Here is a 15,227-nt window from a genome sequence, read left to right on the forward strand (position 1 = left end):
CGAATTATAGTCATTTTTATGCTCCAGTAATTTACAACTGCTTATTATATACCTTCATAAGAGATGCTCGAAATGGTCATATTTGATTTGTATTTGTAAACAGTGCTTAATATCTCCAGAATATTTCCCAACCCCTTATTGATTTCACATATTCTATTGAATTATTAAGTGCTTCTAGCACAAGAGCACGAACTGAAGTGAGTAAACTCAATCAATAAAATGTGTGAAATCAATAAGATCGGGAAATATTGCGGAGATATTCAAATGTAGCCATTTCGAGCATCTATAACGTTAAACAGCTCCATGGCACAATACTGGAGTACAAGCATGACTACAACTCATATATATATAAACAAGAACACATATTAGATATAAACTTTTTTCATTGGTTTTGTGTCCTGAATACTTCCCACATATTTGGAAACACCCTGTATATATGCAAGGTGCGGAATAATAGCATGAAACTCACGGCAGGGAGAAGACGCCGCCAGGGAAGAAGGAAAAAATAGACGCTATGGCGCGATATTCTTTGCTTTCATCATCGGCCGAACTGCTCACAAATACGGAGCGATCGCTATTTCATCCTAAACCTGCATTTGCCAAGACGTATGCACGCGCTCGACTTTGCCGGAAGCCGCCGCCTCGCGGATGCATAAATTCGATAAGACCACCCCGTTAGTGACGGCACGGTATAGTAACGCTTCTCGCGTAAAGACCGCGAAGCGAGGAGAAGAAAAAGAGAAGAAAGATCTCGCGAATGATGATCTTGCCCCCTTTCACCACCCTTCGCTTTCTTTTGCTTCCCTTCTTTCCTCTATAAAAGCCTCCCGGCATTTTCTTCCTCTGGCGAGTTTAATTTTATCGAGAGACCCACCGGAAGCTTCAAAAACGGTCGGACGAATTTCTATTTGCGACATCTCCGACACGGCAAAAGCATCACGTCTTTGTAGCGCCTGTTATTGTCATTGTTTCAAATTACTATAACTGTTGAGCTCTATTACGCCGCTAAATAAATCCTAAGGGACAACTTCCTTCGGTTGACTGACCGCGAGGGACGATAATAAGTTGACTTTCGGAGAAGGGTGTAATAATAGTCCATAGTATAAGTAAATCTAGATCGAAGTAGGTGGTCCCTCGAAATACAGACGTTATATATTTGAACGGATAGCTGGCTGATCTTATTGTTAGACGTGTCCCAATTTCAAATGTTGGGTAATAAAAAAACCTATGTCCGCGGAGTAAGCTACTATTGTAAGTACTATATAGCGATAATCTCATTTGTATTAAAATAAACCTAACAAAGAAGCCAATTTCATGTGCTATACATATATAGATTAATCAAGATAAAAAATCTAATAAATGTCAAAAAAATTAAAAATGTATTACATAGGTAATTCGTATGCGAATACCCTCTGTATACTATATTACTCAATAAAAATAAGATATTTATAATACCTAAGGGATATTCATAATCTAACTTTTTCAGAATAAAATGTAAAAACAACTCTGCAAATAACACGCGTGCAAATGCGTAAAAAGTGACTACACGATTTACACACTTAAGAGGATCCTGCAGTGACTGGCGAACTTCCTCGATGTCGATAATGTCAACCTTTCTAATTTTGTTTTCCCTATATCTGTCTTTGTCTTTTTTCGATTGCTCGCCATCTCTCGCAAGATCCGGCAACTACTGTTGCTGCTCTTCTTGTCATTCTGTATCCGTATTTGCATTACTGAAATAATTATTAGATGGATCTTTTTTGTACGCATTGAATCTTACTTCTACTTACGCGATATTATTCCTACATGTAGTCTAGTCAAAATACGATTAGACCTAGAAAAAATTGCAACACAAGGTTTTATTACGTCATTGTGTTCAGAAAAATATACTGAACAACATATTCAAATTCCGCCATTTTCCGCTATTCCTAAGTATGTTTTCTATTAACAATTTATAAACAAATTTGTTTTTCTCCACAAATACAATAAATTTTGAAATTTTTGTACAGATCAAAGTTGTAGAACAGACAAATTTTTACAAAAAATGTTCTTATGAGTTTTTCGAAATATCTCATATTATATTTGAGATATTTGCAACGGAAGCTCAAAACATTATAGCGCTGCGCGCTTACGGCCAACATTAGCCAGATAAATTAGCATCTGTTTCCAGGGTGGCCACAAGGAGGCTGTTGGCTCGATTGTCACCCCATTTTTTTTTTTTTTATTATTGTTTTTGTTTTTAATATATCTTTTTATAATCCTACATATATATATATATATGTACATTCATATTATATATATGTGCGTGCGTGCGTGCGTGCGTGCGTGCGTGCGTGCGTGCGTGCGTGCGTGCGTGCGTGTGTGTGTGTATACATAGAGACATATACTAGTATCGAGAACCAACTCAAATTCCTTGTAGAACCTAGAGAACTAGCAGCGAGACCGGTGGAGACTGCCGTGTGCTTGTTAAAACTCTCCGCTCCGCTCCGCGCGTAGCCTAGTAGCTCTTGTTGCAAATATCTCAAATAATATGAGATATTTCAAAAAATTCATAAGAACATTTTTTTGTAGATATTTGTCTGTTCTACAACTTTGATCTCTACAAAAATTTCAAAATTCATCGTATTTGTGGAAAAAAACAAATTTGTTTATAAATTGTTAATAAAAAACATACTTATACCGATAGCGGAAAATGGCGGAATTTGAATACGTTGTTCAGTATATTTTTCTGAACACGATGACGTAATAAAACCTTGTGTTGCAATTTTTTCTAAATACCCCCCCTTTTTTCCGTATTTTGACTGGACTAATGTTTTCCCAAGGGTGGATGATAAACATTACATACGTATAAACTGCATAATTTTTGTTTTAAGCCAATATTGTCGTCAAGTGACAGCTGCGTATGTGCCCAAATAAGTAATATTTTTAATTTTTTGGTGCTTTTAATATAAAATCGCGTTTTGCACCCTAGATTTTGGTGCGGATTTTAATTCTTTAAAAGATTTTTGCAATTCTATGAAGCCAATTAAAAGATCCATCTACTAACGATAATGTCGGTAAATCATACGGCTGCAGGATCCCCTTAAATGTGTACAAATAACACACTTGGATTTGCAGTGAAACTTTAGCTTGTATTATTCAGTTTAAGGTAGTCGTCTCGTCAGGGCATGTATTAGAAGTTTTCGATTTTGGATTTTATATCAAATTATATGATCAGCTTTGCAGTCGATTTTTTCTGTGGCTCCTTACCGACTATTTACTCTAGAAAATCGATCTCGAAAATCACAAATTTTCCATTACTTCATACAGACGGCCAGAAAAAGAAGGCTCTATCACGGTTTCAATCACATATTTTTCGCATTTTTCGATTAGATGAAGTGAGAAAAAACATTGCTTTTTGTACATTAGATTTCGAAGAATCCGATGCAACCATAAAATATATAGTTTACCGGAGATTTTGCTGCTAATTTTTTAGTTTATTTTAGTGAAAATGCGGTAATCGAGCAGACATTTTTTGGTCGAGGTAAGGTTGGGAAGACTTGGCAAGCCGCTGGCTAATCACTGTAGTTGCAGGTTATGAGGCTCGTCTTTCTTAGCCGAATTGGATAGTAATTGACACCCCTGTCATGCGTTTTGAAACCCTTTCTCAGTAATTGTCAAAATTCAATCGAAAAGGAGATGTAACCTCACTTGTAACCTTTCTCGACGACTTGCATGATCAGCTGATCAAAACGGAGTCAAATGAGAAAAATCACATAATTTGGAAAAAGTAACATACTTTGGCACGTATGAAATTTTACACCATAATTCATAAAATTATTTTTCCCTTAGCAAAAATTGCCTGAAATATATTTCTGAACGTGAAAACCTACAAACAGTCACATGACTAGCACGTAGCGAGACGCCTACCTTAAATCTTCAAATAGACATGTTCCTAACGTGATACATTTTCTCAGCTTAGATTAGCTTCTGCTTTTATTCTTTTTCAATCATTCACTGCACTGTCTCTCGCAAAAACGCATGTATGTCAGCGCGCGGATGTGTAATAATAAATGTACGTGTCTAACAATATGTTGAGCTTGGGATCCGTGGGTTCGCTATTGTAACCCCAAACAACTATACAATCAGTCATCTTGGCGAGTAACTTGATTTATATTACAAGCAGTGCCTTCATGTTATTGCTTGCCATCTTTGGACAAACTTTTTTAAATAAAACGAATTTACATACCAAGCATATCGAAAAGCGAACAAAAAATATGAGAAAAAAGGAAGCATAATTAATTAATATTCACCGGTCGTTTCTGCGGTTCCGGGCCCTGCCTGATGATCTCCAAGGGCGCAGGTATCGAGGGCTTGCCAAGATACCAATCCTCGCGTGGATTATAATTGTCCAGGAGCTTCAGTAGGCGCGGCACGTTCACGTAATTATCATCGTCGAAGTGGCAGAACCACCTGAAATACACAATAAAAATACGAATAAAGTAGAGAAATGTTGTCTCGTACAATTCTTTATAACTTAGATAAAAGTATATACTATATACTATATACTATATACTATATACTATATACTATATACTATATACTATATACTATATACTGTATACTGTATACTGTATACTGTATACTGTATACTGTATACTGTATACTGTATACTGTATACTGTATACTGTATACTGTATACTGTATACTGTATACTGTATACTGTATACTGTATACTGTATACTGTATACTGTATACTGTATACTGTATACTGTATACTGTATACTGTATACTGTATACTGTATACTGTATACTGTATACTGTATACTGTATACTGTATACTGTATACTGTATACTGTATACTGTATACTGTATACTGTATACTGTATACTATATACTATATACTATATACTACACTGAGAGAAAAGATCCGTTGTGTCTACTGATAAGTTTAGTAGTTCCAACTGAAGTAGTACAGTAACGCATGTTCAGTAACGTCAGCAGCATTACGTTGTAAATATGACAGAACCATCTACAATAACCACAACTACATGCTTCTTCAGTAAAAACTACTGAATTTATCAGTAGAGACCGAAACGCGGTGCTGTTTTTCCCACTCCACGCGCGTGCTAGCGGCCGAGCGCCGCAAGAAGCAGTACCGTGTATGTACGCCGCGCCAGTCTACCAATTTAACTTTTTACTTTTTTCTAATATTATTTGTAATATCAAAAACGTTAAAATAAAATGAGAAACTTGATTAAAAGTTTTTAATATATATACAACTTTAATCTCAATGTTTACAAGATATAATAGAACGGTATTCGAATTACATAATACATGTATATATGTAGGAATAAATATATATACGTTTAAATTTTTCATTTAAACAACTTAAATTCCATTGTGTCAAAATATTTTCAACAAATTTGTCCATATCTTTATTCGAAAACACGTACACGAAAAATGTTGTAGCCTGCACTCGAATGACGTTTCCACGCAGCCTAACTGAATAGGTTACGTCACATTGACAAAACTAGTGAACCGTTGCTCCTATCGGGCAACACTGTAACTATAACTGAAAAGTTCAGTAGATACTACTGAAGTAAGTTGTAGTAAGAAATAAACAAGGGTTTTGTTAATTTTACGATTCACCTTTAAGTTGGTACAACGGATCTTTTCTCTCAGTGTATATGCTATATAATTATACAAAGACTTAGTTATAAACATACTTCTTGCACGACTCTTATTATGCAACTGTCGTCCAAGTGTCATCAGAGATATACACAAAAAATACAATCTAATAAAATGTAAATCTTGTGTCTTTAAATTATAACAAATAACATTCCAAATTTCTCAAATGTTATTAAAATCTTAATCCACGGATATATATTTAAGATAGACGTAATTATAAGCGAGTTAATAAAATATTAACAGATACAAGATATTCTTGTTATTATGATTTAAATATTAATCTTACATTATATTATACATTATAAATCGCTACACATTTAAAAAAGCAACTTTATATATCACATTAACAAGAATAATCGTTACGAGGACGATAGAAGCTTTTTACGACGGAGAAATAAATAATTCAATGAATGCACGGACCTTTTCATTTATTTACGCGTAGCACCTGTGGAACCTTCGTTGGAATTTCTCGATAACGACGATGCCGCTTAGCCTCGAGTTCAAATAAGAGCACGGAGACTCGATGCAGCCTGCTTATATTCTCGCAAGATTAGTCGCATCGCTACGTTTCCGCTTCGGCGTAATTTGTTCCGCGAGAGATATAGATATACGAATGAATATAAGGTCATGTAGAGATATAAAGTTTTCGTATATTATCAAACTAATTCCAGTTAAAAATTAACACAGTAATTAAGACTGTGTTCATAATTGAGTGATATCTCTAAAAACACCATAAAAGCTTTTCACTTAATTTCATCATCGGTCGCAGTTACGGCGATCGAATTAACACATTCCCGATTTCAAATGCATTCTGGGATTCTGGTTGGGGGGAGTATGTTAATACAGTAATTAATGGAATGGAAATAATCTCGGAACACTTTGTAAAATACCGCGAAAGCCTCTCACAATCAGTCGACCTCATCGAGACTGCGGCAATCAGGGTAACGTCCCATGAGTATGAACGCGACGCTCTCAATCGTACACAATTGCGCGCCCCGTAGCCCTTTCCCATCGAGTCCCGTGTTGCGCCGACGGTAAACGTCGTGTTGCTCATAGCGCGAGCGCGTAAGATAGGCGAAATAAAATCTCTCTAACGAACGGTTCCGCCATAGCGTTGCCATTAGTGTGCTACCGGGTGTGTGTGTGGCCACGAGTGGCCGCTGCGTACCTGCCGCGCGCGGTCCAGCATCGTTAATACACCTGAATTCCAGCTTAATGGCGTAGCCGGCTTACGCCTGGAGGGAGCATAAGACCGAGACCGAGACCGAGACCGAGGACGTTGCTGCTCCTATATGCGCGAGATCGTATCTCCTGCGTGAGCCTGAACGGTGTTCGCACCGTGCGATCGGCGCTCGCAGTGCGTTCCACCCTTGTACAACCGAATTGTTCCTCTGCGAACCACGATTTAACCCTTAAAGGCTACACCTCAAATCTCAACCACTTGACTTATCAAAAATTGATGTCTTTGGACAATTTAATATTAATTATTGGCAATTTTTCACTCACATTTTTACAGCGGCTACTCTACCGGAGTGATATGATCTCTAAAGCTATAGTATGAGTCACGATTCACTAAAGATCAACTGATGACTCTAACAGAGTGAAATTTTCCACTTCAAATTGTAAAGTGACATAATTCACTCCTAATATGGACACTGATCTGCTGCACTCAAAAAGAGTGCACTTTAATTTAAAAATGTGAGCTCGACAAAAGAAAACTGCGATGTATTCGTAAAAACAAGATAGATCTTGTATCTGCAATTTGCATATATATTAGAATCAGCCTGCGGCCGAGCAACGTGCGAAACAAGGGAGAAACGTACCGAAAGAAGAGAACAAAGGTGTGAAATTACTCTTGTTTCTTTTCTGGCAGGTAAAAGGCGGAGTGCGTGGCCCTCTGCGATTTGTTTTACATGACAAAAATATGAATATGCAGACACACGCGCTCGACTTTGCGTCGTATAATGGACGAAACGCAGAGGAATATTTCTTTCTCAAGAAGGAAATAATTGCAAGAGAAGGATTAAGTTAATGGTATAAAGATGAGCTCTCTCCATGCCTACGTAAAACACATGCGTAAAACACATGTAAAACAAGTTCATAAAAAAAATACGCGTACAATAGTGCAAATATTTTTAAATAAATTCAATTAAATTCAATTTTTTTTAATGTTTGTTATCCGAAAATTACGTTTTAGTCGGAGATAAATCGCTTTGACTTGTGCCGCCTCGTAAAATCGAGATGACGCCTTCAATTAAACACTGTTAAGTGGACCGCTCCGAATTTTCGCACGGCGAGCCGAGGACAGTTCAAAATAATTAGGTTCTCGTTTTGGAAAATGTAACAGTCAATTTATTAAAGTTTGTTACAAAACACTCGCTTTTACACTCGCTCCGATTCGTGGTCCGTTTTCGATGTCGACAATCAGTGTCGCGTACGAATGGCTAGGGCGCACTTGGCTCATTGAGCTCTCGGCCGGAGCAAGCGAAGCGATCGCGGCCGGAGCTCCAAACTTTTCCCCGGGGAAACTTAGATACGTGAGAAACGCTGATTGGCTCCAAATCGTCGAGCGACCAGACCATTGGTCGCTGTACGAGCGATCACGCGATGTGCACCTGTGTTCCGGGCGCGAGCGAAAACACCAAAAAAAACCGGGGGAAAGGCAAATAAACGCGTTTTGGAGCAAATCGAGTGTTCTCGAATATTCCCAACGCTCGCTTTCACTTTGCGAGCGTTAGATTTTCAACAAACACAATACCTCGAAAGTATTGCGTGAACCCGAAGAACCGGCAGCCACGCTCGCTAATAAAAAAAAAAACAATTAAATATGTTTTCTTTCGCAATCCGTTAGTCATATGCATAATCGAACGATTTGGATATTCGGCAAATCGAGTAATAAATCATTCTCTGTACCGGATTGGCGAGGCAGATCCGTGTTCGGATATATGATTTCTATTAAGAGTAACGCCACGACGCTCGTATCATTAATAACACACTCAAATGTCAATAGAAATTAATGACTCCTCTCAATTGGTTCTGAAGGGTTTAAACGATTGTTCAAAAATACTGTGTCTCGTAATAAATCACGACTCGATCATTGCCGGAATGTTGGGCAATTAAATAATTTGTTTATAAAAATGATCTTTGTACATTTTTATGACAATTGTATACGGAGTGTTCGAACAAACAAACTGTATTACGAGAATGATAAAATTAGCATTGCGCTCAGAAAGGTTTGAGTGTACCGTTAATTATCGTGAAAACGAGCAATCCACTCGCGAGAACATCGTAGAGAGCGGATGTGCAAAATCGACCGAATTATACTTTCTTTTCGAGCGTAATTGCTCCCTTTCGTACACGAATGGATATCGTTTCAAGGCAATGTTTCGGTTTTGCCCTAACCGCGGAATCCGATCGTGCGTGGATAAATACCGTAAGAAAAACTGTAAAGGTTCTCGCCGGCAATCCGCAAGCGCGGCAACGCTTCATTGCTTTAAAGAATAACGTACATCTCCCGAAAAAATCGTATCATATGTACTCCAATACAGGGTATTTCCTAAGCAAGTACAAAAAATTGAAGAGAACATTTCGTATGGCTTACTTTAGGAAGAAAAGGTCCTATAAACATATGTCCTAAACTGCTTTTGTACTTACTTAGAAAACACCCTGTATAGCAAAAATCCTGAAGATGTAATTCGCGAAAGAACGTATTGTTCACACAGTTTATTACCCCTCTTTGCTTTATCATCCGTTCCCATTTTCTACCGTTTCCCTATATGCTTTCATCGATGTCTCACTACTAAAGCAAACGTGCGACTCGTTCTCGCGCTACGTATTTCCCGCAAACGCGATACAACGCGAGATATCTGCACGCATTATTTTTGTATATACTAGCAAAACACCCCTCGCACGGTTCGACCACCTGCGTTTGGTATAGCGTAAGTCAACGAGGCGACCAAGGACCAAGTCGGCGACGCGGCGGCAGCGCGGCGTGTGTCGTGTGTGCACGAGGGCGTGAAGAAGAGGTCCGCTTCTGTGGGTCGGCAACCCCGTGGCATGTGACCGAATGATTCGGTTAACGACGACACTCGTAGCCCGTTCCCCGTGGGTGTACGTACGTACCACAATGCACATCCGCCCGTGGGAACTCGCGAGACCCCCATACGTGACACGTGACTGCGCACGGCCACGCGTGCAGTCACGGGGCTTTCGAGAAGCGTGCAGCGACCAGCGACGCTCGCTGGAAGCTCCGCTCACACGTGCAGCGACACGCGTGCTTACCGAATCAAGGTTCTCTACGCATTTATATTGCGTGAATCCCCGTGCACTTAGAACTACCATGTGTGCCTAAGATTCTTTGGTAAATCTATAGACAGTTAATATTTCGATAAATTATTAACTAATAAAATTTTTAATAAAAACTTTTGTCTACATTATATTTACGAACAGTAAAGTTTTGTCAATTTAATTACATCTTAAGCGACGTATTTTACTTTTTTTATAAAAAATGTCAAAGAATTAGATACATTTTCATAAACTCATACCACCGAGAGAAAGATCAAATTTGGTTATTTTAAATTATTTCATTATTTTAAATTATTACATAATGTTATGTTAGTATTTGTAGCCTTTCTATTGTAATGGTTTCGAGATCAAAAACAATTGCATGACCACCCAGTGTCTGTAAGCGAGCATATGAATATATGGACGAGTTACAGCCGTATTACTATCGACCGAATATGACCACTTGTCAACGAAATAGATGGATTGGGGATGATGAAAATGGCGATTGCAGAGGGTAGCGGTAGTCTACTGTGGGAACTGATCGCGACTTGATTCCCATCAAAGGGACGACTTTCGAATAATTCGCAATCAATCTAATGAACGTAATGACGCGGCAGCGATTACCCGTTAATTAACGTTTCGTAATCGTAACTAGCTATAATATCATAAAAGAGATATCACGGCTTCGTATCTGAAGATGACTTCACTGCATTATAATAAAGTCTGCAAGACCGGAACTCGATTAAATCGCAATTAAGTCATAATTTCTGCTAAAAAGATTACAACTTAATAATCGTATCTGTTAATAGAAGATCCTTATTTGGCAGTAAATTTCTTATCTGAATGTAACAAACGGAATAATATAACAGCTGTATTTCGCAACAATTAACTGTTACCCTCGTGTGTCGAATTATTTATTCCAGTCTTAAACCGGTTTCTTGCTTGCATTTATCTTCGTGCATATTTTTTGAGATACATATATTTTTTATGAAATTCAATCTCTGGAAAATTATTCATTTTCATTAGGTATATAATTAAATATAAACTTGTAAGTTATCCATTTTTAATATCTTACTATACAATAAAGATTTTATCTCGAGAGATAAAATATCCTTCACGTTCTTATTTATATTCACTTCTTCATAACTGATAAGAATTTATAGAATAATTGCAATAATATACTACAATTGCAATATATCACGCGTTTGTATCAGAAAAATCTCGATACAAATAATCCGCTGAACGAAATGAGGCACCAGGGCAGTTATTATAATTAAATTGACCGGTAAAAAAGACGCGTACGAGCGTGACTTGTTACATCAGGATTACGCTCTTCTCAAGCGTACCAAGCAAAACCACGGGGAACGAAACGCCTCGATGATGAAAACACGTTACTTTTAATTAATTTCTATGAAAAGACCGGCCCCCGGTACCCCAAATGGCGTATACACGCCGGAATTCGGAGCGTCGTATAAAGGCATCATTCGCGCCGATCGCTGGAAGCCGCAATCTCTCGATCTTACGCGGGACGAGCGGGAGGATGGAAAAGGTCAGGGCTCTTCTTCTCTCTTGGCGTGTGCCGGCTCGTTGAGACGGGCGTGGTGCTCATGATTGTGTGCCGCGCGCGCGCGACTGCAAAACATATATTAAATCACGTTTGTGCCGGGTGCGCGACCCCCGCGTGTTGAAGCTAAATCGTTTCTATAATGCCGTAATGCTCGATATTCGGATCGTGAACGGACGTGACTCATGTGATTAATGGGAACGGCGTATCTGCGCCGCGTATCTCCGCGATACTAATTTCCGATACGCGAAATAACGGAACACGGATTGTACTCCCAAGCTAATCGAAGTAGCACATCGTTTACCATGAAATCCGAATTAATGCTTTTAGCGTATGACTTAGCAATTGCGGCTCGCTAAGCGGTAAGTGTTCGCTATATGCATGTGTGCCATCTAGCCCGTACAATTTAATTGATCTCGATTAGATCGTTTCAACGACGTATCCGATGCTGGATATATCAAATGTTACTTGCTATTTGCCAAGTGCTATTTTAAGTTAATACGTGTGATGATTACCTTAACAATACTAGCAAATAATCAAGACGTGTTGAAATTAATTTTATTTAGAAAAATAAGTAAATTTTTAAATACTATAATAATGTTGGCAAAAAATTAAAAAAAAAAAACAAAAGTTTGTAAGTCAACGAATCGGCAATTGGAAACTAGACGCACGAGACGACTAGGAAGGAGGAAGAATCTTCGGTCGAAGGAAAGGCGAGGAGATCGACGATCGGCAATTTTCTCGACATGTAATTTCACCTGTTGTACATCCGGCGCGAATCTGATCGGCCGACTCGATTTGTAAAGGTAACGAGCCGTCCCGACTACGCCGCCGTGCCACTACGATTATTCGAAGCTATTCCAGACTGCGAAAGACGAGGGAAAGGCGCAGAAAAAACCAAAGATACGTTAGGCAGAAAACAAGAAGTAAAAACGAGAGAACGGATCGTACTCGAGAAGTGAAACTTTATGCACCGCAGTAAATGAGCAGTACACGTTTTTCTTTTATTTCCGGCGTGACCACATTTCAAATAACGTAAGCGTACCTTTTTCTCAAAATTGATAATACAATATCATTTCGTATAATTACTATATAACTAGTAGTCATTCACTCATGTAGTCAATGATCTCGTACTTTTAATACGCTCTTTTCACACTATTAATTAAAAGTAGCACACTTTTGTAAAAGTGGCAACGTTCGCGACATAAAAGATAATACTATAGAAGCTTCGTAGCATATGATTTAATGGCAAGTGCATGGTCGATTTGTATCTTGACTAATTGTCGGCTAATGATAACGTTTGCCGCAGGAACGATTACTCCTATCGATGATTTATTCACGCGTTCTAAGAAGAGATAGGACGCGGCGCGATTACGTTGCAGCATACATTAATTAGACAAATGGTGTTGGTAAACACGTGTCGCGCGGCCACGCTAGTTTTGCGACAAATTTTACCGAGTGTTTAACTTGCTAATTGAGCTATTAAGGGTCGATCGTTCGAAATATATTTTAGACCTATATCGATGATTATTAGTAATTTTGTGTTCAAGCGTCACCGCTAATTTTCCAGTTAGCCAGATCGTTCTCACTTAGTCGACCGTGTGATTCGTCGATTCATTATAGTCATTATACGATGCATTAAAAGAAATTGATCAAATAAATTCAATTGAAGACATCTTTCTATGAAGGGATAATCTACAGATTATCTATAGATCGTATCTATACAATTAATGAAACATGATGCATACTGCTTAATTTAGATTAATATCGAATCTTGGTTATAATACTTCCTAAATCTCATACAGTTCGCCACTAATATATTAGAATGATTACGATAGTCATTCCAAAAGAGAAGGTTGTCACTCTAATTGGAATAAATTCGGTCATTCTCTCATAAGGTAGAAAGTAAATTTTTCACTTTAGAGTGATACGATCTCATTCTAAAGCTATAGTGAATCATAATTCACTAAAGATCGACTGATCGATAAATGACTAACAAAATAAAATTTTTCTCTCAAAATTGTAGAGTGACAAAATTCACTCATGGACACTGATCTAAATAACACTGGAATTGAATTCTCTTACATAAAATAATTATAACGATAAACGTAGCTTCGCTGAAATGCTAAAATTGCTCGTATCATTCTTATCATGATACGAGCCAATTTGTATTTTGTCACTGTCTCGAATAATCGTGCAATAGCTGCAATAAATACGCTGATTCTCGAAACACATTATCCGATCTATTAATTCCCGTATTAAAGTCTTCGCACAATCCTTAAGTAGACATTTAACGATAAGGTAGCCACGTTAAGTTCAGGTGTAATATTGTAACGCGGCGCAAGTAAGATCGCTGAAGTCGTCGTTAACAGTGTTAAGAGCGGTAAATCGAGACTTAAGCGTCAATAATTTATGATAATTATGCGAGTGATAAAATAAACCGTTCGATTAAAGGGCGGGCAAACATCACCGGGAGAGCGTACGCAGTAAAGGACCTTTCGTAATAGTCTCTCTCAACTAGTGATAAGCGGAATTAATGTTGCACTAGTTATGCCCTGTACTATTCGTAAGATTGCCAATAAGAACAATCTTTCTACGTTAAATCTAAAATTATATTATTGTACGGCTCGAATACACCGGAAAAACCGTGAAGTTGAAAACATGATGATACAAAGGCCGGAAAGATTAAAGATAAAAGAGGTCGGCCCACAAAAGAAGCGAAAGTATGCACACATAATTCCCATAGGAGGAGCATAATAAAATATCGTTCCATATTTTCAATATTGACACGTTCGTTCTCCGCTTACGAACACGCACGGCCGATCTTATCGCCTTTACCGCGTAAATTGTAAATAACATGGTAAATATCGGCTGCACCTGCACTCGAGGAAGGCGGACAGCTAAATACGTAACCGCGAAAGCTACACACACCATGGGATCGCAATAGAAAATAATGAAACGACCCAACGATACCGCTGGGATAGAAAAGTAGAATGTGTGTGGTTTCTTTCCAGGTGAGAATAAATCGTAAAAGCAGTAAAGAAGAAGGATAAAAATCGCACATGATTGTATGAAAAGTATATCTAATTCCCTTAAGCTCTCTGGAACGGAACGTTCTTTGAAATGGATCACTTCTTAGCATAAAATATCGAACATTTTTGTAATTTATTATTTATCGCTTATCACACATAACTTTAAAATTAAAAACTGATAGTATCAAGTGACAGAGGGAATCTGCTCGGGTTTCCTGTATATCCTGACACATGCGAGCGAAATTTTATCACGTCGCCATGCAAATAACGTCGGGAATATAGGCTGCACCTGTGGGTAACGTGTATAACACGTGATAACAGTGAATCCATTAAAAGCAGATTCCAATACATGCTGTGAGATGCATAAAGAATTGGACGTACAATTTTGGATGCATGATATATGTATAACAATAAGAAAAATAGATGAAATGCGAAATAGTATATAAATAAAAGATTAAAACTAGGAATGGCATCAAGTTCAATATGTACTTCAAAAAAGCAACGAAATTCAATAATCAATAAAAATCAATAAAATTCAATAAATAAAGTTTTATTTTCTAGCATTCGAGTAATATTTATAAGAAATATTTTATACATTGTACTTGCAAAGTAATCGATCTCGACTAGTTAATTTCGAATTTTAGAATAAATACCTGCAGAATTCAAAATGTACTTAC

General features: G+C 37.8%; 1 protein-coding gene across 10 annotated transcripts in view; it reads right to left on the minus strand.

Moving 5' to 3' along the window:
* The window catches only part of Fng (Fringe glycosyltransferase), a 159,947-nt gene that overhangs the window by 108,143 nt on the left and 36,577 nt on the right, over positions 1 to 15,227 (minus strand). For all 10 annotated transcript variants that reach the window (XR_013255865.1, XR_013255866.1, XR_013255868.1 and 7 more), the window contains exon 5: positions 4,293 to 4,452. Coding sequence is in view for 2 of the 10 variants with exons in the window: in XM_077399132.1 (XP_077255258.1) it covers positions 4,293 to 4,452 (160 nt within the window). In the remaining 8 variants the exon portion in view is untranslated. The remainder of the gene's footprint in view (positions 1 to 4,292; positions 4,453 to 15,227) is intronic.

Source organism: Temnothorax americanus, unplaced genomic scaffold (genome assembly GCF_048541705.1).
Source record: "Temnothorax americanus isolate GAGA-0224 unplaced genomic scaffold, ASM4854170v1 Scaffold123, whole genome shotgun sequence".
NCBI classification, from domain to species: Eukaryota; Metazoa; Arthropoda; class Insecta; order Hymenoptera; family Formicidae; genus Temnothorax; species Temnothorax americanus.